General features: G+C 40.3%; 1 protein-coding gene across 2 annotated transcripts in view; it reads right to left on the reverse strand.

Annotated features, from left to right (window-relative positions):
- The window catches only part of hhat (hedgehog acyltransferase), a 130,438-nt gene extending 103,397 nt beyond the window's left edge, over positions 1 to 27,041 (reverse strand). The window contains exons 1-4 of one of the 2 annotated variants that reach the window (XM_078405812.1): positions 26,711 to 27,041; positions 7,481 to 7,548; positions 7,060 to 7,173; positions 4,215 to 4,409 (exon numbers count right to left, since the gene is read on the reverse strand). In XM_078405812.1, coding sequence (XP_078261938.1) covers positions 4,215 to 4,409; positions 7,060 to 7,173; positions 7,481 to 7,548; positions 26,711 to 26,840 — 507 coding nt within the window. In that variant the 5' untranslated portion in view covers positions 26,841 to 27,041. Of the gene's footprint in view, positions 1 to 4,214; positions 4,410 to 7,059; positions 7,174 to 7,480; positions 7,549 to 26,710 lie in introns of those variants that run through there. The other variant, XM_078405814.1, reaches the window with a different exon arrangement.
- Between the last annotated feature and the right edge of the window lie 777 nt (positions 27,042 to 27,818).

The raw sequence follows: 27,818 nt of genomic DNA on the forward strand, positions 1-27,818 counted from the left end.
ACCACAGATAGCACAAAAATAGGTATATCACCCAATCTAGCAGTGCACATAAATGTAGCCTCAATTAACGATGATCGTGTTTTGGATCACAAAAAAGCACCACAACAGTTAATGACTCAGTTAGTTTAAAAAAAACTTTTTTTGGATGCAAACACAGACTTAAATCTAATAGCAGATAACATGGCCCTAAACTGGAAGCCTCAGTTACTGTTTGATGTCTCACCTCCATTTGCAATTTCCATGCAACTTTGGTATTGAGCTTGAAAAGGTAATTCTCAGAATGTGTGGGTAGTTCCCTTGCTGTGTGCGCATATCATCGATGAACACATTTAACTTGGCTCTCCTCTCAACAGTAGTAAATCTGTTCTTCAGTTGCAGCCAGTTATAGTTCAGTCAGCAATTTGCCTCCTGATTTTAATTTCAGGAACTGCAAACCTAGCCAGCAAAACTGCAAACCCTGCCTTTATTCTCAGTTAATGTCCATTTGAATTTCATGCCTATATTCTTTGCTTCAATCATAAAACTCTCAGGAGGAAGGTTTACCTAACCTGTCAATCTATCGCTTATGCTACACGTCTTTTCAAAATCTTCTGATCAAAGGAAGGTTACACAACAAGTGACGCCCTACTTAGAAAATTAGTAAACAATTATACATAATGGTCTATTTTTGGAAACCGACATCTGCAGTTCCTTGTGTCTACACAATGGCCAATGCGATTCATTATAACAAGTATAATATAAGACAATGATATGACAGTATTCATATGCTCATTGCATGAACCAAATTTCACTTCATACATAGCAAACAATGATCTGCGTTAGAGGCACATGTAATTTTTCACGTCCTTCACTGTGTGACAATTTGTGATCAACATCTATAATGAGTACCCAGATGGTTTGGGGGGGGAAATCAAAACCCAAGGATATATTCCTGAACAGCAAGAATAAAATTTATAAAGTCAGAGATGTCTTGCAATAATAAAGCAATCAATTTTCAATGCTTATCTTTATCTGGTTTTTTAAAAATATATGAAAATATATCTTTGCACATGAATTGGAGTTTTAGCATTGTCCCTATTCAGCAAGAACATTCTGTTTGTGAAATTTCCTTAAAATGAAAAAAAAAGAGCCGCAATATTCAAGTGATACCCAACAAAAACAGCTAGCCCCAAAATTACAAAAACAGGAAATGGGAGTTCAGAAATATTTAAAACAATGATTCTTCTATTAATGCTACTGTTTTTAAACATGCCCAGCAGTTCAAAATAAAGGTACATAAAATGTAGTAAAATAAAATGCAGGCAGCCCGTGAAAGTCGGGAAGGCCATATCACTAGGCCTCCATTTTGTCAAATTCTGAACACAAGTAAAAATCTGATATAAATCACATAGTGCAGATTGTATAGAAATTGTCCTATGTAGTATGCTATATAACTGGTATCAGGTTGGACTGATAGCAGTCTAGGTGCTGGCCCAGCTGAAAAATATCACAAACCCCCTGCTGGACCCTCTGCAGTTTGCATACTGGGCCAATAGATCGGTGGATGACGCAGTCAACCTAGACGTACACATCATCCTCCAGCACCTAGACCGCCAGGGGACCTTGGCAAGGATTTTGTTTGGAGATTTTAGCTCTGCATTTAACACCATTGTGCCAGAGCTACTACACTCCAAACTCTCCCAGTTGACTGTACCTGAACCCCTCTGACAGTGGATCATCAACTTCCTGACAGACAGGAAGCAGCATGTGAGGCTAGGAAAGCACATCTCAGACCCGCAGACCCTCAGCATAGGAGCATCGCAAGGCTGCATACTCTCCCCTCTCCTTTACTCTCTCGACAACAATGACTGCACATCCAGACTCCTCCATCAAGCTTCTCAAGCTCGCAGACGCCACTACCCTGATTGGACTGATCCAGGTTGGGGAGGAATCTGCCTACAGACAGGAAGTGACACAGCTGGCATCCTGGTGCCTTCGTAACAACCTGGAGCTCAATGCACTGAAGGCAGTGGAATTGACTATAGGAGAGCTCCCCCTCCCCTCCCCCCACTCACCATCAACAACACCACAGTCACATCTGTGGAGTCATTTAAGTTCCTTGGAACCATCATCTCCAAGGACCTTAAATAGGGGGCCACCATCGACTCCACAATCAAAAAGGCCCAACAGAGGATGTACTTCCTGAGGCAGCTGAGAACACACAATCTGCCACAGGCAATGATGGTCCAGTTTTATACTACCATCATAGAGTCTGTCCTCACCTTCTCCATCATGGTCTGGTTTGGCTCAGCCACCAAGCATGACATCCAGAAGCTGCAACGAATCGTCCGAACAGCTGAGAACGTTGTTGGCTGCAACCTTCCCCCATATGACGAACTGCAAGGGCCAGGGAGCGAGTGGGTAAGATCATCTCTCTCTCTCACCCTGGCCACAAACTCTTTGAAGCACTTCCCTCTGGAAGGCGACTCCGGACTGTCAAAGCCGCCACAGCCAGACATAAAAACAGCTTTTTTTCTGTGAGTAGTAGCACCACTCTAAAACCAAAAGTCTGTAGTCTCTTTTTGCTCTGGTTTATTTCATTCACATGTTTAAACTATAATGTTTTATTCTTAATGTTTTATGCTTTATTCTTAATTGTTTACTGCATGTCATGTTGTTACTCGCGAGCGGAGCACCAAGGCACATTCCTTGTATGTGTACATACTTGGCCAATAAACTTATTCAATTCAATCAATTTAATTCAATTCAATTCAAATCGAACACAAAATATAAGTTGGAAAAGCACATAATCCTGGATTCTTCAATGTAATTTCATTCACAAATATATTGCTTATATAAAATATTAGCAGGTGAAACAAGCAGTGGTCTATACGGTCCATTGTGCTTGGGACTTCATTCAGCAAGATCATGGTCCTACATCCACTCCACTGACCCATTTTATCCACACATTTAACTGGGTTGAGGTTTTGAATTTAATCAGTAGTTCAATATTCATAGCCTAAAGAAATGGTGGATTCCAAAAAATAAAACCTCCCATGCTTAGAAACAGAAGTATTTCTACTGAAATTCAAATCTTAATTTATAAGGCATAATTATCAACAAGATAAGTGAAGGAATAATTAGTAATTAAATGATCATTCACCACTTTTATAATTGACTAGACCAACTGGACCCATTGGGCCCATTCCTCATAGAGAGGGGACAGGAAAGGGGAGAGGGTGTCGTCACTGAGTGAGCCCTATTCCCCCCTCCCCCTCTCCTGACCCCCACCTCCCTCCCTCTTCCATCCCCCACCCCATTTTCCCCTCCCTCTCCTACCCCCACTTTCCCCTCCTCCCCACCCCCACTCTCCTGCCCCCCACTGTCCCCCTTCCCCCCCACCCCTACTGTTCCCCCCACCCCCTCCTCCCCCCTGCCCCCACCCCCTCCTCCCCCCACCCCCTCCTCCCCCCACCCCCACTCTCCCCGACCCCCACCCCCACTCTCCCCCTCCTCACCCCACCCCCACTCTCCCCCTCTTCCCCCCACCCCCACTCTCCCCCTCCTGCCCCCACCCCCACTCCCCTCCGTGGAGCCATTGGCTGCGAAAAGCACGTACCAGTGCCCATGCGTTGAACGCTGACTGCCGACATGCGAGTCTCTGCCGGGGCGGGGCCAGGCGAGAGGCGAGGGGAGACGGGCGAGGGAACGACTGGGTCCCAGCGAGAGGTGAGGGGAGAGGGAACGACTGAGGACGGGCAAGAGGCGAAGGGAGACGGGCGAGGGAACGACTGAGGTCGGGGCCAGGCGAAGGGAGAGGGAACGACTGAGTGCGGGCGGGCGACGGCGCTGCCGGTGGCCATCTTGTTTTGGCGAGTGAAGAGCAAATGAAATGGAAGGTGGAGCATTGTGACGTCACACGCTGAGGTGTTTCAGGAAATGGGTTATGAAGTGAATTCTCAAAGTTTAAAATCTCTGTAGCTTTAAAAATGTAGCTTCAATTTGAATGAGAGTTGTTACATATTATGGGCAGGATAATGGTGAGTAAGGTGGTGCAAAAATTGTGTATGGCTATGGTGTACCATTTTGGCTGTGCGGACCATAAAAGTTATGCTGTGGTCAAACACACATACACACAAACATTCGTACAGAGAGTTTTAGTAATATATAGATTTCAGAAAGTGTACGTAATAAAGATTTAAGCTTTTCCATACACCAATATTTCACATTCTTACCTGAATTTTTCCCAGAGAATCCATTTGTAAGCTGTATAACAGTAAAACTGAGCAGAGCCAAGTCAACAAGGGCACTCGCAATTGGGCCACAGCAAAGGAGATGAACAAGTGCAACATTATTACGGCCAGGCCTTTATAGCCTACTGTAATAAAACAGGCCAACATCCCATATATCATCAGAAACCACGTCCTAAACTGAACAGAAAGAATCCTTGTATTACCATAGTGAAAATATTACAACACAATTACGTGCACGCTTTCCTCCTTACACACTTATTTCATTCTTTGGTGCAAATAAGTTTTATTTTAATAATGCTGAAGGATAGTAACAAAACTACTGTAAGAATCAAATTTGTTTTATAGAATTAAGTTAGAGGTTATTAGGGATTATGGGGAGGAGAATGAGTTTAGGAGGGAGAGATAGATCAGCCATGATTGAATTGTGGAGTATTGATGGGCTGAATGGCCTAATTCTGTTCCTATCACTTATGACCTTAGTCATAAGATAAAGATCTCACAATAAAGATATGAACTGTCAGTTTACAAAACAACATGAATTATACAAAATTGATTGTTTCACAATATGAGCAATAAGCAATTGGATCACCAAAAAGTGTAGGATGATTTAAGTAGTTAAAAGTAGTTAACTATCTGATTGTCACTGTAATGAGATCCATTTGGAATATCATAGTCATAAAATTCAAAAAACAAATGCAATTTTGTCCCTCAGTTACTCCATTCTGAATTTGTTACACACCACCAACATGATCAAGTTAAAAATGTAAAACAGTTAATGTATTGGATAACATTGGCTGAAATTTCTGTATGCTATTTGCCATACCTTTTTAAATACAAGTAGCATATCTTCATTGCAACTAACAACAAATATCACAGAATCTATTTCCTTCGAGCTTAGACTTTTCCAAACATTTATAATCTGAAATAGTAGACTAAAATTCACTAAATATTTATTGTTAGAAGACAGCATACCTGCCAATAAAATCAACGTATAAAGCTGGAAAAATAATTCAATAAATCAAAATGCTGTACAGTAAATATCACTCAACAATTACAGACCCATATCAAACTCACCCTTTATAGGTAAAGTAATTGAAAAAGCTGTCTACCAACTTAGCAACTATTTGACCTTAAATGACCTCTGACCTTAAATGACCTCTTTGACAACTTTCAATCAGGCTTTCGCCCTTTACATAGCACTGAAACGCCCCTGATCAAGGTCTTAAATGACATCCGTTTAAATACCGATTCCGGAAAAATTTCAGTTTTAGTACTTCTTGATCTTAGTGCTGCCTTTGACACTGTAGACCATAACATTTTAATAGTCAGACTAGAAAATTGGGTTGGACTTTCAGGCACTGTCTTAAACTGGTTTAGATCCTACCTGCAGGACAGAAACTATTATGTCTCCATTGGCAACTTTGTATCCGATCAAGTTAAAATGACTTGTGGAGTTCCCCAAGGATCAATCCTTGACCCTCTTTTATTCAATCTCTACATGCGTCCATTAGGATACATCTTAAAAAACACCAAAATTGCCTACCATAACAATGCGGATGACACTCAAATTTATATAGCCCTCTCTACAAATTACTATAGTCCCATCGATAGTCTCCATCAATGCATTGAACAGATAAACAGCAGGATGAGTCACAATTTTCTCCAGCTAAACAAAGATAAAACCGAGATAATTTTCTTCGGTGCACATGACAAAAGAACGATAGTCGGTGCCCACCTTGATTCTCTCTCTCTTCAGACTAAAAACCAGGTCAGAAATCTTGGTGTAATTCTGGACTCTGATCTAAACTTCAACAGCCACATAAACTCAATAACTAAATCAGCCTACTATCACCTGAAAAACATTGCAAGAGTTAGAGGTTTCATGTCGAAAGAAGACCTTGAAAAGCTCATCCACACTTTTATTTTGAATAGGCTTGATTACTGTAATGGTTTTCTGACAGGCCTATCTAAAGGGGCTGTTCGCAAGTTGCAGCTCGTCCAAAACGCTGCTGCTAGAATCTTAATAAAAGCTAAAAAATTTGAACACAATAAACTAATTCACAGATCTCTACAACTGGCTACCAGTCTGTTAGAGAATCGAATTCAAAGTACTCCTAATTGTCTACAAATCACAATAGCCTTGGACCAAAATACATATCAGACCTTCTCTCACCTTACATTCCAGCTAGGCCCCTTAGGTCAGCTGGGACCAGTCTATGAAACAATCCAAGAGTAAAAACAAAGCACGGTGAAGCAGCTTTTAGTCACTCTGTTTCGTGCATCTGGAATAAACTCCCCGAAGAATTCAAACAGGCCCAAACTCTAAATATATTCAAAACTAGGCTTAAAACCTTCATGTCCTGCAGTGTCTATGACTAGCACTTTGATTCTTGTTACTCTATATATCTTACTTTGGGTCTATTCTTATTACTTTTTATATCTTATTACTTTTTATCTAAATTTATTACTCTATCGTTCGCTTGTGTGTCAGATGACGTTAGCTCGTTGTTGGCTTCTGTCATTGTCCAACATATTGACAGATTCGGTCGCCCGACGCGTCACAGCGTGCATCGTGACGTCTTTTCCGGGGGATCGCCACGAGAAGACTTCTGTCATGATCCCCCATCACTCTATTAATCTTACTTATAACTATTATTTATTTATCTTATTACTTTTATTATTTGTATTTTCCTACCTTTTCTCCTTGTTCTGTATTTTCTATGCTGTGTAAAGCACTTTGAATTGCCATTGCTGTATGAAATGTGCTATATAAATAAACTTTCCTTGTCTTGCCTTTACTAATGACAATTCGAGCGCAAATACAAACCTTTGGAAAGATGGCATTAGTCACTTGTGATATGATTACGTGACCAAGGAGAGTCCAGAGCAGCAACTTCTTTACCCACTCTGTCCAAAAACTCCATTCAAAGTCTGTTGGGTCCTGAAAAGTATTACAAGGATTAGTACTCCAAAACACGTTAATATAAGTGCAACAACCAAGTGGTTTATTTGCCAGAATAGCAAAAAGAAACACATGGTCAATGCCACACACAAGGCAGATTCTGTTTCCACCCATATTTCCTGGATTAGAATAATAAATTTATAGAACCCAAACTCCACACTTTGGAACAAATGTGGCTTTGGGGGTTTTACATAGTTCACTTTTGTCAGTGTAGCTTAAGGAAGAACCAGAAAAGATTTCGCAAAGACAAGACAACATAATTGGAGATAACTGGAGATCAAATTACCTTCTTAAAACTCCAAATGAAGAAACCCTTCTCAAAGCCAAATTCAGCATCAAGGTCTTTCTCATAAACTGTTGGAAATGAAAAATGTGTTAATAATGCAATCCCCGAAAACTCCAGGCCAATTTCAAATTTCCTTCTTATCTAGGATTTCAATTAATAGTAATATTAAAGGATAATGTGAATATAAATAAATTTAACTGCTGAATTTTTTATTTTTTTTTGTAGGCAGTGTATCTGAAATGCAGAGACAAAAAGTAGGTATGAATGCTAACTCATCTGAAAGGTTTTTGATTACTATATCAGTGCATGACCTACTTCTTAGTAACATGCAGATCAAACAAGTGACAAGTACAGCATTTGGAAGGAAAGGAACAGCTCAGCGAGTGAAGTACAGCATTCCCATTTATGAAGGAAAAAAAATGAAAAAAGAATCTTCAAAGATATCAAATGGAATTTTTTTTGTTGCAGTTGCCCAGTTGCCAGTGCAGTAACAAGGACTGATAAGGAACTTAGAATTATGAAATATTTTTCACAAATATTACTTGAAACAAAGATTAAATCATTGAATGGGAACTTCAGTAAATATCTGAAAAACAGTAATGGACAAGGTTGGGTAATATGAAGAGCATGACTGATCCTTTCAAGGAAATAGCTCCAACAATAAATCACTGGCCTTATTGTTAAATGCCTTTAGATGCAAAAGGATGGTACCTCATTTACTCCATTATCTCGGTGATGCTGATAGCTTTACTGATGTTCTATCACAAAATCCATGCAAGTCACACTAAGGCATTGATCATTTTAATATAAAAATAGAAACAATATATAACAGCATAAGCGATGGCGTTTTCAATGGCTCACAGTCCAGCCTGGTATGAGCAAATGGAAAAATTGATTAACAGAAGGTACTGTTCTCTGTAATTATCACTTTAATTAATGAATCATAAAACAACTCAGTTTATCATTTTACTCTATTGGGAACTGTATTTTATCCTATAATTTTAAAAGATTAATTTTACATCAATCAACAGAAAAATCAGATCAATTTTACTTTTTTAAACAAATTTTTGGAAAACAATAGAATATTTCAGAGTTGTATTTTTGCTTGCACCACTTCTCTTTAATATATAAATACCGTGCTGGGAATAAGGTTGGTTGGCTTAAATGTCTCTGTAGATTTCCCCTTGTGAATCGCAAAGCATTTATTGCACTTGCAGATATGCAGTCTGATATTATGAACTCATATGTATCAGCGAAAAAAATACAATACTCAAAAAGATTTATTAATGTAAGAATTTAACAGATACTTTAATCTCAAATTTAACTAAAGTTTTGATTCAAACCTAATACATCAGCTTATCTTTGTTCAATACTTTCGCCATGGATAATACTTTACTGTCGAACTTAAACTCTGACAGTCTGTTTATCAAATAACAATTCCTGATCACTGCTGCTGATTGCACACTTTGTTTACTGTACTAAATTTAAAATCTCAGATACATTAAACTGAACTCGGCAAGTGAGTCTTTCCAAAGCTACTTTAACAAAAGCACCACAAAACACTTTTCCTACATCTTTCTCTTGGCATCATTGGAAATTAACTCTGGTGAAACTGATGTGGTGCTCAAACATCTTAAACATCACTCTTTCACCTTTTGGAAAAAATGTTGATTTTAATCACATTCAGTCTGTTCAGGAACTCAAGCATTCAGAGAATGGCTTTGAAGCCAAGCTGCTAAATTTGCATCAGTTGCCCATCATTGCTTTTCTGCCTTCTGAAAGGTGCACTTGCGGAAAGTTTTAAAAAAATACCATCTGCTAATGCAGGAAGAAATCTATAATCATTAACTCCTAAGTTTATTATCAATTTTTTTTCACAGTACATATCCAATTGCAGATGTTGCTCCTAAAATAAATAATGTCTGAATTAACCTAAAATGGCTTTAGTGGGGCATTAACGAAAAAGTACAATTGTTATTTATATATAAATTGTCCACAGGTGATATACAAAAGAAGACATCAACACATCAAAATCACAACAAAAATTGTTAGTAGGTAAAATACAGATGGTCAGAGTGCAAAATAGGTAGGTGGAGTGAAGAAATATTTGACATCACATCGTCAATTTACAGAATCAGAATCAGAATAACCTTTATTGTCATCCAAAAAAACAAGTCTTTTGGACGAAATTCCATTACATGATGATGCAAAGATTAGCAGACTGTCAGTTCTCAAAACAGCTATTCCAACAGAGAACATGAAACTTAGAACAGTACAGCACAGGACCAGGTCCTCTAGTCCACAATGTCTGTGCCAAGTTAAACTAACTTTTTCTGCTCGCATATGATCCATATCCTTCCATATCCTGCATATCCATATGCCCATCTAAAAGCCTCTCAAATGCCACTATCGTATCTGCCACTACCACCGCCCCTGGCAGCGCTTTCTGGGCACTCACTACCATCTGTACAAAGAAAACTTGCCCTATACATCTCCTTTAAATTTTGTCTCTCCCACCTTAAAACTATGCCCTCTTGTCTTTGACATTTCCACCCTTGGAAAAAGGTTCTGACTGTCTACCCATCTTATAATTTGATATATTTCTATCAGGTCTCCCCACAGCATCTGACATTCCAAAGAAAACAATCTATGTTTGTCCAAATGCACCATGGAATTCGATTTTTACAAAATTTCCTGTGCCCTCTAATATTAAAGATCCTTACAATTACAACTTTTGTAAATTATTTTGTCAATCCAACTCAGATCTCTTGTAGAAAGGATACATAGACCACTTTACTTATGCCACACTATAAGCCATTTAGTAACGCAAACAATTGGGTTGAATAATGCTTTAAAAGGCTTTGTGGATTTATTATTTTTAAAAGGGTGCTTTTTTTAATGTTTAAAAGCCTCCAATCCAAAAATCACCCTTCCACCATCATCCTCCATTTCTGTCCACAAAGTTAATTCTCTATTGATTTGCAACCTTCCAATGGCTACATGTGGAATCTTATAAAATACCTTGCTGAAGGCTATTTCAACAATGTCTATGGCTTTGACCTCATCAATCTTTTTGGTTACATCTTCAAAAAGCAAAATTTGATTCGTAAGACACAATCTCCCACGTACAAAACCATGCTGACTATCCAAATGCATATATAGCTTATCCCTCAGAATCCTCTCCCGTAACTTGCCTACAACAGATGTTGGGCTCACCGACCTAAAGTTCCAAGGCTTTTCCTTGTAGCCCTTCTTAAATAGAGGCACAACATCAGCCATCCCCCAGTCTTCCAGCACCTCACCAATGTCTAATGATGATTCATACATCTTAGCCAGGGCTCCTGCAATTTCTTCTTTAGCTTCTCATTTTGTCCTCAGATATATCCAGGAGATTTGTCTACCTTCATAAGCCATACGCCTTCCAAACCTCCTCGGCCGTAATACAGACTGTCCTCAAGACATCTCCATTAACCATTCTAACTTCCCGTCTTCATGCCTTTCTCCATGGTACAAACAGAGGAGAAATAATCATTGAGGACTTTGCCCATCTCCTGTGGCTCCCCACAGAGATGACTGCTTTGTATTCTGAGAGCCCCTATTCTCTTGCTAGTTACACTCTTCCCCTTAATGTACTTAAAAAATCTCTTAAAATTTTGCATACTATCTGCCAGAGTTATCTCCAGTCCCCTTTTTGCCCTCCTGATTTCCTTCAACACTGAAACACCTCCAGGGATACATCTGATCCCAGCTCTCTATAACTGCCACCTTCTTTTTCCGAGAGCCTTAATTTCTCTCATCATTCAAGCTTCCTTGCCCTTCTTACCCTGCCTTGCCCTTCACTCCAACAGGAACATGCAAGCCCTGAACTCATCATCGCACTTTTATAAGCATCCCACTTTCCGGACATTTCTTTCCCCGCAAATAACCTACTCCAATCGACTTTAGCAAGCCCCTGTCTAATACTGCCAAAGTTGGCCTTGGCCCAATTGAACATTTTAACTTGTGGGCCTGTCCTGTTCTTACCCATAACTATTTTAAAGCTAATAGAACTGTGGTCGCCAGTCCCAAAAGGCTCATCCACTAACACTTTATCCGCTTGCCCTTCCTTGTTTCATAAGAGTAGGTCAACCTTTGCCCTCTCCCTTGTAGAGCCATCTGTATATTGCCTGAGGAAACTTTCCTGAACACATTTGACAAATTCCACCCATCTAAGCCTTTAGCACTGTGACAGCCCCAGTCTATATTGGTAAAATTAAAATCCCCTACAATGACAACTTCCTCAATCTTCTTTGAGAGAGTGCCAGGGAAGAGGGGTTTGTAAAGTGAAACAGTAAGGGTTTTCTCCAAATGCTTTTGACAAACTGACAAGGATACATTTATCCAAAAGTATTGAAATATATACCATCAAATCACAAGACTCTCAAGTTGAACAAGCCAAATACGCAACTGATTTAGAGGTGACTTGCAACGGAATCAACAGATGTCAAAGAAACAAAATATTGGGCCCTCTTCATCATCCACAGAAAATACAGGTGTTTCCATTAATTCAATCTGATATAATTCAAACTGAGGTTTTACAATTTTATAACTCTTGAGAGAGTTTACTGTATACACACAGGTGCTCGCCACCTGCTTAGTGAACAGGTTTAGAAAATAATCTGTCAGAGACGTCTTTTTACAGCAAAATGTGACCTTCAATTAATCAATGGATTTTCACGATATATTTAAATATATAAAAAGTGTTTGAGATTTTCACATGGAGTTAAATTTTAAGATATGATTTTAACCAAAAGTTGCAGTGCCGAAATAATCTTTTGAAAAGCCAAGTACGAGAGAATATCCGCAGCTCTCTGCCATTGGATTGTATTCTGATTGACATTTTAAATCATGACACCATTGAGAATCTCTCACAGTGAGAAACCATCTTTAGGATACTTTTAAAATGGTGCCTTACAAATGCATTGAAATATTATCCTAGACCTGTGTAACAAATTCAAAAATTAAGGTTTAACAATTTCGTACTCTGAGCTGATTCCAAATGAATGTATTAGGCAGGAATTGGTAAGAAATATGAAATTCTGTTTAATATTGTGCTAAAAATGAGTAATCAATCCTATGTGTGTCCATTCTCCACAGGCGCTGCAACCTGTTTCCAGCACATTTCAGATTTTCAGCATCAGCAGTATTTTACATCTGTAATAATTTACAGATAATTTTAAAATATTAACACCAGCAACGTTATCCTACGTAAATAATTGACTGCTAGTTTTTTGATGAGTATTAAAACCTTAAATAACCTCTTATATTTCATGTATGTTAAAAGCAGTAATACTTTATTACCTCTGTGGCTTATAAATCAATATGTTTGCATAACTAAAGAATCACTTTCAAAGTACGTAATGTGCAAGTCAAATTTCTCATTTGCAAGTAGGACTGATGTGAATTTTTTTATGGCGCAGATTATTAATCTTTTGTCCAGGAGTTATAGAATACTGTCTAGTGGAAGAATGGTTCTATTCAGAAATATGAGAGGTGGAAGATAGGGAGACAATGATAAAGCAGGATTTTTGTTTAAATGTCGTTCTTTCTAAGACCAGAAATAAAGATATAAAGCAGATCAGTGCTTCACAGCAAATTCGAAACAACAACTCACTACTAAATGCAGCATTTCCAAATCATTCCAGCTCTAAATCTTCTATTCTGAGGGATTATATTTCATTTCACACAAAAATATTCAACAAACATTTCAAGTAATCAATCCCCCTATGAATAATGCGTAACAAGATATTGATCCTGATAAAAAATTATAGTGAAATACTGGCCTGGATTTTGCCACTGGTCAATACACTTGCATTTGTCTTGACACTTCATGAGCCTTTATGCTTAATGTTCCTTTCAGTCATTTTTATTCATTATTTCCGAACCAGCATCACTGACACGAAGAGCATTTATTGCCCATTTGCAACCGGTCTCTGAAAGGATGGTGGTGAGCAATTCAACAACTTTTGAACAGCTGCAATCCCAGGAGTTTCCAGGATTTATACCCAGCAAAAATAAAGTTACAGCAACATATTTCCAAATCAGGATGATGTGTAATAGTGTACACTTGCTGCAGGATGTAGTGATTTTATGTGCCTTCTATCCTTGTTCTTCTTGGTGGTTAAGTTCCAAGCACTATCAGAGTAGCCTAGATGATAATCGCACAGCATAGATGGTACACAGTACACCCGTGATAGGCATGGTAAAAGTAAATGATTAGGGGAGTGAATCAGTCGTCACTCAAAGTTTTGTTAACTTTAGAGATACAGTGTGAAAATGGGCCCTTCGGCCCACCGGGTCCGCGCTGACCAGCAATCCACGTACACTAACACTATCCTACACACCAGGAACAATTTATAATCTTTACCAAAACCGATTAACCTACAAACCTGTATGTCTTTGGAATGTGGGAGGAAACCGGAACACCCAGAGAAAACCCACAGGGAGAACGTACAAATGCCTTACAGACAGCACCTGTAGTCAGGATCGATCCCAGGTCTCTGGCGCTGTAAGGCAGCAACTCTATCTCTGCGCCACCGTGTTGCCCTTAAATAGCCTGCTTTATGTGGAGGGCATTCCATCACATTCATAAAAAGGCACATCATGGACATGATGAAATACCCTCCAGGATGTGTGATGAGGTGAGTTTCTGGCATATCGACTAGAGAAGCTGGAATCTGAAGCAAAAATCAAACTGCTGGAGGAACTGGTGGATCAGGCAGCACCTGTGAAGGGAAGGGGGGAGGAACTATCAACATTTCAGGTTGACATCCTGCATCAGGAGTGGATCATCCCAAGACATTGACAGTTCCTTTCCCCATCCACCCATAGATGACCCTCCACCCACTGAGTTCCTCCAGCAGTTTGTTTGTTGCTCTAGCTTCTGACCTAACCTTGTAGCCTGCCAGTTGAGTTTCAGATCTATGATAATCTTTTACCTCAACCCCAGAAGAGGATGAAGGAGGGCTCTACCTTAGTAATGCTATTGAGTCATGGGTAGGTGATTGACCAAAATCCACATAATTTCCCTTTGTGCAAGTTATGACTCCAACCATTGCCTCTTGATGCCCATTGAACAATTTAATCAGACCTCAGATTTCAAAGGAAGACACAAAACACAACACTGGTGCATCTGTGACCAAAATTACAGTGTAATCGATCGCATCATTTAAACAAGAATTGCAGAATTGGGGAAGTGTCTTGGAATTGTAAATTCAAAATCAAACCATATGGAATAAATAAATATAGAATTAAGATAACTGGTTTAAGAGAGAAAATGAAATGTATTTTTTCTTAAATCACCGACAATAACTAAAATCTGCAGGAAAAAGACCACATTGTTATTATTAAATTATAGTGCCCAAGGCTCTTGGGCCGTAGTTAAGATTTTCCTTGTCATTAAAAAGGAAAATCCCTTAATGAGATACCAGCATTCTTCAGCTTCCAGAAAAGTGTGCCACATCAGACAGCAATTCCAGACTCCTGCAATGAACTATGCATTTGCAATTCTGAAAGTCTATGCTGAAATTATTAATTGTGTTAGCCTCACCATTAGGACAAACCAGCCAAAGAAAAATTACCAATGCCCAGTGGAATCAATTATAAAAAAGAGATGTGCTTAACCGAGGCATGTCAATTGTTCTATTTTCTGTTACTGAAATGCAATCAGCTATTTGATTCAGTACCGAAGGAGGCCTTGTTGGTCCCCCATAGAGCGGTCCCATCTGTCTGTCTCCACTGCTCTTTCCCCATAATCCTGCCTTGTTAGGTACTTGTTCTCCCTCAAGTACGTAACAACTTCAATTTGAAGCCTCTGATCAATTCTGCTTTCACCTCCATTACATGAACACTGCACCCTTCCTTGGACCTTCAATATCGCTCCTAAAGTGTTGTGTTCCCACCATTGACATGCAAAGTTTCAACAAAACTATCTGCTTTTGTACTCTAAGGTTACAAACCACTCTAACAAGCCCTAACACTTTGAAGATTTATGCCTGTGTGATAATCTCTGGGTTGTGAATTGAACCATATGCAAAAGGTAAATAACATGAGTGAGGTAAATGTCTGGCTTAAAGCATGTAGATATGGGTGCCACTTCATTGGACATTGGCACCGGTGCTAAGGAAGGCAAGAGCTATTCCGTGGGAAGGACTTCAGCCAAATCATGCTGGGTTAATACGCTGGTAAATATAATTATAGACAGGGCATTAAACTAAATAGGAGAGGAGAAGAGGCACAAAGAATGGAAATGGGAGAGCAATGACAAGGGATTGGGAACGGTACATTTCCAAGTGAGGTGTGACAAACTGAGGACAGAAAAGGTAAACAAAAGTATGCTGCACACACGAAATTGAGAGCTAGTAAAACAAACAAGTTAAGCATGTGGCATATGAGTGTGATCTAAACATTATTATGAGCATGTATCTGCAGGGTGGCCAGAACTGGGTGCTTAATATTCCAGTTTACACAATATTCCAACACCACAGGCCAATGGGCAGGAAACCATGGTAGTGTTGTTCCTCAAGGAAAATATCAGAGAGGTGTTGTCATGATATAGAGGCAGATAATGGTGATGTGGGATCAGTTTGAGACAAAGATAAGAGAGCAGAGCAAGATAGACCACTCGACCCTAAAAACCATAGTATGTCATGGTGCCATTTTAGTAGGCAGAAACTTGCAGAAACATTTAAAAAGAAAAATAACAAAAATCTGTGAATTGATAGATGATATATATTCTGCATTTTTATGTTATCATCACACATACTGTTCCCCCAAAGCACTGATTACACTATGAGAGGCATAGCGAACGGCGGGTTTTGCTTACTAAAATGGCAGATGTTACGCTCCTTTGCGTACTACACTTCAGTATGGGCGATTTTGACGGAGTGGTTCATCTTGCTCCTCTAGTATCTTTGGTTTGAGCTGAAATCATGAACTGCAGGGGAAAATTTCGTCTACAGGTCTTGATAGAGTGGAGCATCAATGGGAACATATTTTGGGGCTGTTTGATGGCAACTGCAATTGTCGTGGAAGATTTTAACCTACATATTGAGTGGACAAACCAAACTGGCAAGGGCATCTGAGAAGAAGAATTTGTGGAGTGCACCAGGGATTGCTTCTTAGAGCGGTATGTTTCGGAACCTACTTGGGAACATTTTAGATTTGATCGTGGCTAATGAGTAAGTATAAATGAGGATTTGTGGTTAAAGATTCGCCAGGAGGTAGTGAGCACAATATGATAGAATTCCAGATGTGGGTTGAGGGTGAACATCACATCACCAATACCATTGTCTTTACATAAATAACAATGGTATGTATGAAGGTTGAATTGTGTATGATGGACTGAGAAAATAAGCTATGAGACAAATCAGTGGATGAACTGTGGCAGATGTTCAATTAGCTGGTCCATAACACTCAGAAGTTCATCCCACCAAGAATGAGGGATTCCATGAGAAAGAGGCACATTCTGTGGTTAATAAAGGAGGTCGAGGATAAACTTACTTTGGACAGTGGAGCAAACAAAGCGACAAGGCCATGAGGAAATTTTAGGATCCAGCAGCAAAAAGCTCATATGAAAGAAGAAAATTGATTATGAGAGAAAACTTAATTATCAAAACAACCAGATAAATGTACCTGGATATATAAAGGAAGACAAGGGGGTTAAGAAGTGTAGGACCCCTGGAGAACAGGGTTGGTTAATTAATAACAGGCCATGAAGAAATAGTAGATATATTAAAGTATTTTTTTGCATATATATATATGGAGCACATTTGAAATATCCCCAAATAACGCATGGGCTGAATTCAAATATCAGAGAGGAACTTGAAAACATCCCAATCACATGGGGCTAAAGTTCATAAATCACCAGGAGTCAACCACCATCTCCCAAGGAGTTTTAAAGAAAGTGACTGCAGGGAATTTATTCTGCAGTCTGTAACTTTCCCATTGCTCTATATATTGTTCTTGGGTTTGAACTGATTGTCTCTCTGTATGGTATATTTGTTTGGATAGGATGCAAAACAAAACTTTTCACTGTACCTCGATACATATGATAATAATAAACCTAAACCTAAGATAGCGGAACCATGGATAGAAGTTTTTCATAACTCAAATTCTGGGAGGGTACTAGAAGATTGGAACCAGTAAATGAAACACCCTTGTCAAAAGGAAAGACAACAAAATGCAGTGAATTATTGGCCAATTAGTTTAGCAACTATGGAAACACAAGAAACTGCAGATGCTAGAATATAATGCCAAAAAAACAAGCCATTAAAGACTCAGAGGGTCAAGTAGTAACTGTGGAGGCAAAGGATTGCTTGACATTTTGGATCGAGGCCCTGCATCAGATTATTTATTGGCCTAGATTTCAGGATCTGAATTATTTTGTGTCTCCATGGTTGCACGTAAGGTAAATCATGTTTGACAAATCTGATTGAATTCTTTGAGGATGTCACAGAGAAAGTTGATGAGGGGAACCTGCATAAGGAGTGTGTTTAGATTTCCAAAAGGCATTTGACAAGGGTCACATAAGAGACTGGTGCATAAACCTACCCTTTCTGTCCAAAGTTTTGGAACGTGCTGTAGCTTCCCAACTCAAATACCACCTCTCTACCAATAACCTGTATGAAACTTTCCAATCCGGATTCCGCTCAAACCACTGTACTGAAACTGTGCTCCTCAAAATCACAAACGACATTCTCCTCTCCTCCGACGCTGGCAACCTCAACATCCTCATCCTACTTGACCTCAGCGCCGCCTTTGACACCACAAATCACTCCATTCTCCTCACCCGACTTGAAACCTCCCTTAACATCACCGGCACAGCCCTATCCTGGTTCAAATCTTACCTCTCTGACAGACACCAGTTCATCTCCATTAACAACTGTAAATCCCCCACCGCTCCCCTCCCCCAAGGTGTCCCCCAAGGCTCAGTCCTTGGCCCCCTCCTCTTCATCCTCTACCTGTTCCCCCTTGGTCAATTAATCCGCCGTCATGGTCTCAACTTCCACTGCTTCGCCGATGATATCCAGCTCCTCATCTCCACCAAGTCAATCTCCCCTACCACACACTCTACACTGACAAACTGCATTACTGAAATAAAATCTTGGCTTCAATCAAACTTCCTCAAACTCAATTGCAACAAATCTGAAATCATCATCATTGGTCCAAAAACGCTCACCAAATCCACCCAAAACTTCATCCTCAACATTGATGGTCTCCCAGTATCCACCTCACCTCACATCCGGAATCTTGGAATCATCCTTGATCAAACCCTCTCCTTCGACAAACACATCAAACACATCACAAAGACAGCCTTCTTCCACCTCAAAAACATTGCCCATCTCCGTCCATCCCTCTCCTCCACAGCTGCAGAAACCCTCATCCACGCCTTCATCACCTCCCGTCTGGACTACTGCAACAGCCTCCTCTATGGCGCACCCTCAAAAATCATCAATAAACTTCAATACATTCAAAACTCCGCTGCCCGTCTACTCACACACACCTCGATCCGTGACCATATCACCCCCATCCTTTATAAACTCCACTGGCTCCCCATCCCCCAGAGAATCCAGTACAAAATCCTCCTCATAACCTACAAAGCCCTCCATAACCTGGCCCCATCCTACCTGACCGACCTCCTCCACAGGCACACTCCCACCTGCACCCTCCGCTCTGCCGCTGCCAATCTCCTATCCCCCCACATTCGGACTAAACTCAGATCCTGGGGGGACTGGGCTTTCTCCATCGCTGCTCCCACCCTATGGAACTCACTACCCCAAACCGTTAGAGACTCCCCCACACTCACCACATTCAAAACATCGCTGAAGTCTCACCTGTTCAGTACTGCCTTCAACCACTGAAGGTCACCTCACCTTCTGTCTCCTTTCTCTGTTCATTTATTTATTTACTTATTTATCTATTTATTCATTTACCTATGTTCTAGTAATCTCTGTAAAGCGTCTTTGAGTATATGAAAAGCGCTATATAAATAAAATGCATTATTATTATTATTATTATTAATTAAGCACCCAAGGTATTGGAGAAAGTATATTAGCATGACTTGAAAACTGGTTGTCAAAGAAAAAACAAAGAGTTGGGATAAATAGGTCATTTTCAGGCCAGGTGGGATATAACTTATGGAGTACCATAGGCATTGATTCTAGGCCCTCAATTGTTTACTATCTACACGAACGATCTAGAGGAGTCTACAAAATGTAAGGTTTTCAAGTTTACAGATGATACAAAAAATAGGTGAAGGGCATGTGGGCATTGCGGTTCGACAACGGGAAATAGTTTGAATGATTGGCAAAAGCCTGGCAAATGGTGTTTTATGTTGGGCAGTGTAAGGTCTGGCAATCTAGTAAGACAATTTAAAAGTTTGTGGATTACTTGACCTCTGTAAATTGTCCCTGGTGTGTAAGGAGTGGATGCAAAAGTGAGATAAAGTAAAACTATGGAAATAGGTGATTTGACGGTCGCCGTGGATTTAGTGCACCATAGGGCCTGTTTCCATGCTGTATCTTTCAATCAATCAAAACAAAAGGTGGATTATTATCTAAAAGGAGTGAGACTGCAAATAAGTGAAGGTCAGAGGGAGCTGGATATTCTAGTGCAAGAAGCATAAAAAATAAACAAGCATGCTCTAAACCCATCTGACTTCCCCAAATATCAAACCTTGCACTGTCATCTCCAAATGCTTTGCCCAACTTTCCATCTGATTTCTATCCTGCTATAGCCTTCAACAAACTTCCTTCCCATCCACAACACCAACTTTGGTGTTTTCTACAAACTTACCAATCAAACCTCATACATGTACATTCAAGTCTTTAGTTTCAGTTTTAGAGATATGGTGTGGAAACAGGCCCACCGATTCCACACCGACCAGCGATTCCCACACATTAACACTATCCTCCTCACACAAGGGGCAATTTACAATTATACCAAGCCAATTAACCTACAAACCTCTACGTCTTTGGAGTGTGGGAGGAAACCGAAGATCCCAGAGAAAACCCATGCAGATCACGGGGAGAACGTACAAACAAGTACCCATAGTTAGGATTAAACCCAGCTCTTTAGTGTTGAAAGGCAACAACTCTACTGTTGCACCACCATACCACCCATCATAACCACATATCACATTCAGCATCTGTGTTGCTAATATATATCACAATCAACAAGGGTTCCAGCAGTGATCTTTGAGTTGAATCTGCAATAATCAACCAATAAATCTCCGGACAAGAGACTTAAAAAACCTCTTGTTCCACAAATCTGTGTCTCTCCCAAATCTAATTGAGCTATGTATTATAATGAAGACGAAGAAACATAAGCTCCCATGCACTATGCCTCATACAAATTCACCCTAACAGGGTAGAGATTTACTGCCTCAGTGTAATGTCTCACTCTGGTATTCCATATACTTGTAGCAGTAAGACCTCTGCCAGGAGACAAGCCTATTATCATACAAACACAATTTGCACCTCCGCAAAATAATAACTTAAAAGGAATGAACAGAGAGCCACCTCAGTTAGATATGAAAAATGGAAATATGTTCCTGTAAGCTATGACTTATCATATCATATCATATCATATATATACAGCCGGAAACAGGCCTTTTCGGCCCTCCAAGTCCGTGCCGCCCAGCGATCCCCGTACATTAACACTATCCTACACACCCACTGGGGACAATTTTTACATTTACCCAGCCAATTAACCTACATACCCTAGAAATCCTTACTAGTCATGGAGGATGAACCATCTCCTTCATGGCCTAATGAAGCACAATATCCTTTGATATATTACTCTGAAATGTGGTGAGAACCAGAAAAGCAAGTCTAGTTGGCTACATGCCAGAGCAGGGATTATAAAAAGTAAATTCTTATCTGACAGAATTTCAAGCTCATGCGTTACAACTCATTAATTCAGGAACCAAAAGCACAATTTGCTGATGCTAAAACCCTAGAAAATATTTTTAAAACATGTGAATATAGTTGAACCAGTTCTGATCTGTGCAGACTCTAATTATGTCAAGAATGCAGTGGAAAGGGATCTCCACACCTAGTCGAATCATGGATGGAAAACACATAGAGGAAAACCACTTCCAAATTTGCCCACGTGAAAAGCTATTCATGAGTTATTAATGAATCGATCATTAGTGCAGGTGTTACACATCCCAGAACATACCTCAGGCCACCTACACTGCTATGGTAATAAATTACCCGATGAACAGACAAAACAAGCTGTTGGGAAAGAAGGCCAGGGGTTATGGTAAAAAGTAAGCAACAGGTAAAAAATAGCCAAGATGTTGTTTTAAGGCTACTCCTAGATACTGCTAAACCCAACCCGAAAGGATTTCCAACACAGTAAAAAATATGAGGCTGATGGTAAGTATAAGGTTTGGATAAGCCACCTGACATAAGATAAGAAACAATGTCTAATGAGGATAACAGTGGACAACGTGCCGCACTACACAGCTTCAATTATTCTAATTTAGCTGCCATTTGGTATTATTATAGTACAACTGTGATTACACAGTTAAATCACTAAGAAAACTTTCCACATGTTCTTTACTATCAGTAAATGTGTATTGTGTCTCCATTACATCACACAAAAGGCAAAAAGCATATATGATGGTACAGCTATTTCTTATCCCTACATATAAATGGTTAGTAGTTCAAAGATCACATGGCATTTGCCCAACAAATATAGCTATCAAATGAAATGCAACAAATCCCTTGGTGTGCCTGAAACTGAAGGAAATGCATTGGCCCCTTCCCAAGAAGCCTCCTGATCGATTTGAACCACCAGTCAACCTGAAAGAAGTAGATCAATATGTCCAGATAGCTGGAGAGAATGATGGAAATAATTTACTCAGCATGGATTTAACATTGAACCTTCCATTTGTTCCACGGGTAGAGTATTACGGTACAAAATGGTGTTGGGGCTGTATTTGTTCTCCAGCCTGTGAAAATAACCAATAAGTGATAAAAGCTAACATTTTCAGTCAGTGATACTGTAATAAGACTAGTACTGCCTCCAGTCATGCTTCAACTAATGCACAAGGAAATGCAATACAGTATTAGATCGTATTTAAACATTTAATGACAGGGAAAATGGTTGAGGAAGGTGGAGAATAAGAAATTAAACATAAAGAAAGTAAAAGGAATAAAGAGGAGACACAAGGATTTTACTCTGGGATCTTGAGTAAAATACAAAGTGCTGTAATAATTCAGCGGGTCAGGCAGCATCTATGGAGGGCATGTACAAGCGCCGTTTTGAGCCGGGACCCTTCTTCAGACTGATTGTAGTTAGGGGAGGTGGGAGGGGAGGTGGGAGGGGAGGTGGGAGGGGAGGCGAAAGCTGGAAAAAAAGTGGGAGCGGGACAAAGCCTGGCAAGTGGTAAGTGGATATAGATAATGGGGGGGGGGTACATTGGCAGATGGATGGACAATGGTTAGAGATGAAAAAGAGACAAAAGAGTAGGAAAGAAAACTGCAGATGCTGGTTTAAATCGGAGGTAGACACAAAATGCTGGAGTAACTCAGCGAGTCAGGCAGCATCTCTGGAGAGAAGGAATGGGTGACCTTTTTGGGAAGGGTCTTGACCCAAACTGCTACCCATTCCTTCTCCCCAGAGATGCTGCCTGACCCGCTGAGTTACTCCAGCATTTTGTGTCCACCAAGAGACAAAAGGGTGTAAGTTAAGGAAAAAAGAGAAGGAATAAATACTGGTCCATTGAATAAAAAAGGGTTCTTTAAAAAAAAATAATGGAAAAGAGCTGACAAATGAACCAGTCCTGAAATAAACACTGACAAACATTAAATCAGCCAATAAGACAAAAAAGTAAAATTTCAGTGTGCTCCAAAATGAATTGCAGAGTGCATTCATGGTCTGCCCTCTAGTGTTATATTTCAAAGATTGTACCCTTTGCATTTCATCATTAATATGTGGATAGAAGAGTAACACTTTGCTGATCAATATATTCAACAGGAATAATAATAGCTGCATATGAATACAGTTTAAAAATTATATATGTGTAGGAAAGAACTGCAGATGCTGGTTTAAATCGAAGGTAGACACAAAATGCTGGAGTAACTCAGCGGGACAGGCGGCCTCTCTGGAGAGAAGGAATGGGTGACGTTTCGGGTCGAGACCCTTCTTCAGACTTATTTATACTTCCATCAAATTTAAGACACAACTAAGCACTAACAATTTGATATTTGCACAACTGAAGAAAATTGAATGACAAACCAATTCCCTTTTATACATGAAAGGGTTATCATAATCACAATCACAATAATACTTTATTAGCCAAGTATGTTTAACAACATACGAGGAACTTCATTTGCCATACATTCGTAACAATAAAAAGCAACAGGACACACAAAATACATTGTAACATGAACATCCACCACAGTGACTCCTCCGCATTCCTCACTGTGATGGAAGGCGAAAAACAAGTTCAATCTCTCCCTTCTTTGTCCTCCAGCGGTTGGGGGGCCTCTGACCTTCTGTTGACGGGCCGATCTTGACTCCCATAGCCGGCGGCGGGCCTTCCTCGTCAGGGCTATTGGGAGGGGGGAATTTCACCCCCCCCGCACCGACGATCTACCCCGGCTTGTCGAACCACGTGCAGCTTTGGAGCTCACGATCGGTCTCATCCCGAGACTGCAAGCTCCTTGATGTTAAATCCGCAGGCTGCTTTGGAGCATCGATCCCAGGCAAGGGATCGCACGCTCAGATGTTAAGTCCACGGCCTAGCGGAGGCTCAAAGTCAGTGCCAGGCAAGGCCTCCAGCTCCACAATATTAGGCCGCAGAGCGACCGGAGATACGATCCGGAAAACAATCGCATCTCCGGCAAGGTAAGAGATTGAAAAAAAGCTTCCCCCGACCACTCCCCCACCCCCCATGAAAACAAACCAGAGGACATTTACACAAACTTTTAAAATTTACCAAAAACAGCAAGAGTTCGAAAAGTACAGACTGTAGGTGAGACAGCCATCGTGCGACACCCTCTGGTGGACCTTTCTACTTGGAAACATGATAATTAAAGGATTTGAAATGATAGATGGTAAGAACTATTTAATTCAGGTGTGGGGGTTTATCTTGAACAAGGGACACAATCTTACATTGATGGATGTATCAGAAAGTTCACGAAGGGAAGAGGAACTCTTCATGCACTCCAAAGACGTACAGGTATGTAGGTTAATTGGCTGGGTAAATGTAAAAATTGTCCCTAGTGGGTGTAGGATAGTGTTAATGTACGGGGATCACTGGGCGGCACGGACTTGGTGGGCCGAAAAGGCCTGTTTCCGGCTGTATATATATGATATGATATGATATGATAAAGCCATTAGGCCTGGTTCAATTGAAAATTACAACTTTTTGTTTAGCAGCAGTAGTGTAAAGGTTCCCACCCATACTGCAGACCTTACTGCATATGTCTTTTGTTTAAATTAGTCTTCAGAAATGAATTAAAAAAAACATTACTTGGATTCGCATTGGCAATTGAGGGATCAAATCAATATGGGTTGGTTTTGACCCATATTCCTACATCGCCATGCCAGAAACCCAGGTTCGATCCCAACATCCGGTGCTGCCTGTGTGGAGATTGCACGTTCTCCCTGTGATGATGTGGGTTTCCTCCGGGTACTCTAGCTTCCTCACACAAATTTGTGGGTTTGTAGTTTAATATGCCTCTGTAAATTGCCCCTTGTGTGTAGAGAATGGATCCAAAAGTGGGATACTAGTGTGATCGATGGTTGGCGTGAACTCACAGGGCCAAAGAGCCTGTTTCCATGATGGATCTTTCAATCAATCAATCAAAAACCTGGTCATAGTTCTCATGACCTTGAAGCTATCTTCTAATGTCTCTACATAATTCATTTGTTCATTAAAATCCTTCTGGAAATGGAATCTACTATAGACAAAAAATGCCAGCAATTTAAAAAAACATTCTGATTAGTTTAATTATAAATGCCAAAACTTGTTTCAATGGATGAATAGTGCATATATCTTATCACTATCCTGGTTCTCTTCAGCTTGAATTCTTTTGCAGTGATAAGTTGAAATACTTTTTCAACTGCACCGTCTTTTCAACATTTGTGTATCAATTCTACCAGCTTGGAAATTGTACCTGCATCCTTGCTGGCTCACTCATTTAAATCCTTTGCATTGGGTAAGAACACTCCTGGCATTGGTTGACATCTGACGCCCCAGTTAGCACAATTTCAAGAACAGTTATCTCATTGCATGCATGATTTGCACGGTTTTCAAATTGATTATTATTTTCACTCCAACTGTGGTGGACACGATCATTCTGGAGCATTTCAATTTCATTGTACTATTTAGCTTTGGTGTTTGGGATAAGTGTATTGCTGCAGTGCATGGTGATTACCTTATTATTATGTGTCACATTAGCCTCAGAATTAATTAATTAGTTATAAAATATTTTACTTGCCCAGATAAATGCGAGAATTCCCTCCGCATTAGCTGTAAATGGCATGGCAAGTAAAAGCAAAAAACGAATCTCTTGCCCCCAGTAAGAGAAGCTGAGTGTTCATGCTTTTGTTTAAAGGACTGGAAACACGAGTCAGCAGCATTAAAAGGAATATCCCTAAAGAATGTTACGCTCTCCTTAATTTCTTTTTACATTGGCTCTTTTTTGAATGTACAACATTTTCTGGTGTTTTTTCAAATTCCCAGACTTTGAATTCAACCTCTCGTCTTTTCTGCAATGTTTCGATGCATATTTCGGACCTACAGATATAATATTTAATGGAGAAACGAAACCTGACCTATATGCATAAGGATGCACAATGTCTGCAACTTTAACTGATGCAGCGTATTTAGCTATCACGTGATAGACATAAAAAGCTGGAGTAACTCAGCGGAACAGGTAACATCCCTGGAGAGAAGGAAAGGGGGGACGTTTCGGGTCGAGACCCTTCTTCAGACATTTATATTGGCATCAAATTTAAGACCCAACTAAGCACTAACAATTTTATATTTGCGCAACTGAAGAAAATTGAATGGCAAACGAATTCCCTTTTATGCATGTAAGGGTGATCTACCTGAGAAACATGATAATTAAAGGATTTGAAATGATAAACCAGCAACTGCAGTTCTTTTCCTACACATAGCTATCACATGGTTTGTCAACTCTCCCTCGAGTAGAGGGAGCGCGTCCTTACTTCTGGAGACTTTGAACACCTCGTAGAAGGAGTATAAGTGGAATCCAACGGTGACGGCGAGGTAGAGGGCGAGTTCGCAGGTCGGCAGGGCTGCGTTCCGCAGACGTCCAGTTGCCCCGCTGCAGCTCATGGTGCCGGAGACGCCGGCGCTGCAAAGCGCTGCAAAGCAAGGCGAGCGGGCGCGCGCTCACGTTAGCGGCGATCCCTGGAGCGCGCGGGGGGCTCCGCCGGTCTCACCTGCAGCCCGCTCCGCTTCCCCTTCTACCCCGAGCCCGCTCCACGCATTACTCCCCGCTGCCCAAATGTGAGCGGTTAGCAAGCGGACAATGTTTCTTTCCGAAACTTGAGCACGGCTGCACCATTGCAAACCGACTGTTGCAGCCGGTATTAGGTTCTGGAGGGAAACTCGATGCGTCCCTCGAAAGTTCTCATGCTTTGCATGGATTTGTTCTAAATCTGAACATTTCACAATATTGATTGAATTATCTAACGCAATCATCTGTCATATCAACGAAATAAATTATGGAACTGTGTGTCACACTGTCCGCACACTTTGATGCAAAAATAATATTTTGTTTTATAGTCATTACGTTTTAATTTCAGCTAAATATTCCGAATCTATGGAGGTAAATTATTTTTTTATCAATGTTAGTCTGAGGAAGAGTCCCGACCCAAAACGCCACCGGAGGACGTTCTTCAGAGATGTTGCCTGACCCGCTGAGTCGCCCCAGCTCTTTATGTTCCTTTTTGTACAAAATCTTGGCCATTCTCTAACATTCCCCACCACTTCCGGGGTTGCGTGGTGCGGATAATAAACCACTTGACGTGATTACACCAAACTAACAGCAATTTGTGGAGATGTATAGTTAAACGTGGAATTCAGAAATTACTGTGCGAGGCTTGCACCTCCACCAGGGCAATCTGTGAACAATTCACCTTTGCTTACATGGCCTAAACTCGCGATAACGTGCACTGTAACACTGTAAATGAAATGTAGCGTGAGCAATTGTATTGAATCTCAGCGACAGGATACAATGTATGTACATTAAAGCGTTGCGAGTTTGGACACATTTTAATCCCCAGTTGCCTTGGATGTATTCCTACTGTA

This window comes from Rhinoraja longicauda, chromosome 9, assembly GCF_053455715.1.
Source record: "Rhinoraja longicauda isolate Sanriku21f chromosome 9, sRhiLon1.1, whole genome shotgun sequence".
Classification (NCBI taxonomy): Eukaryota; Metazoa; Chordata; class Chondrichthyes; order Rajiformes; family Arhynchobatidae; genus Rhinoraja; species Rhinoraja longicauda.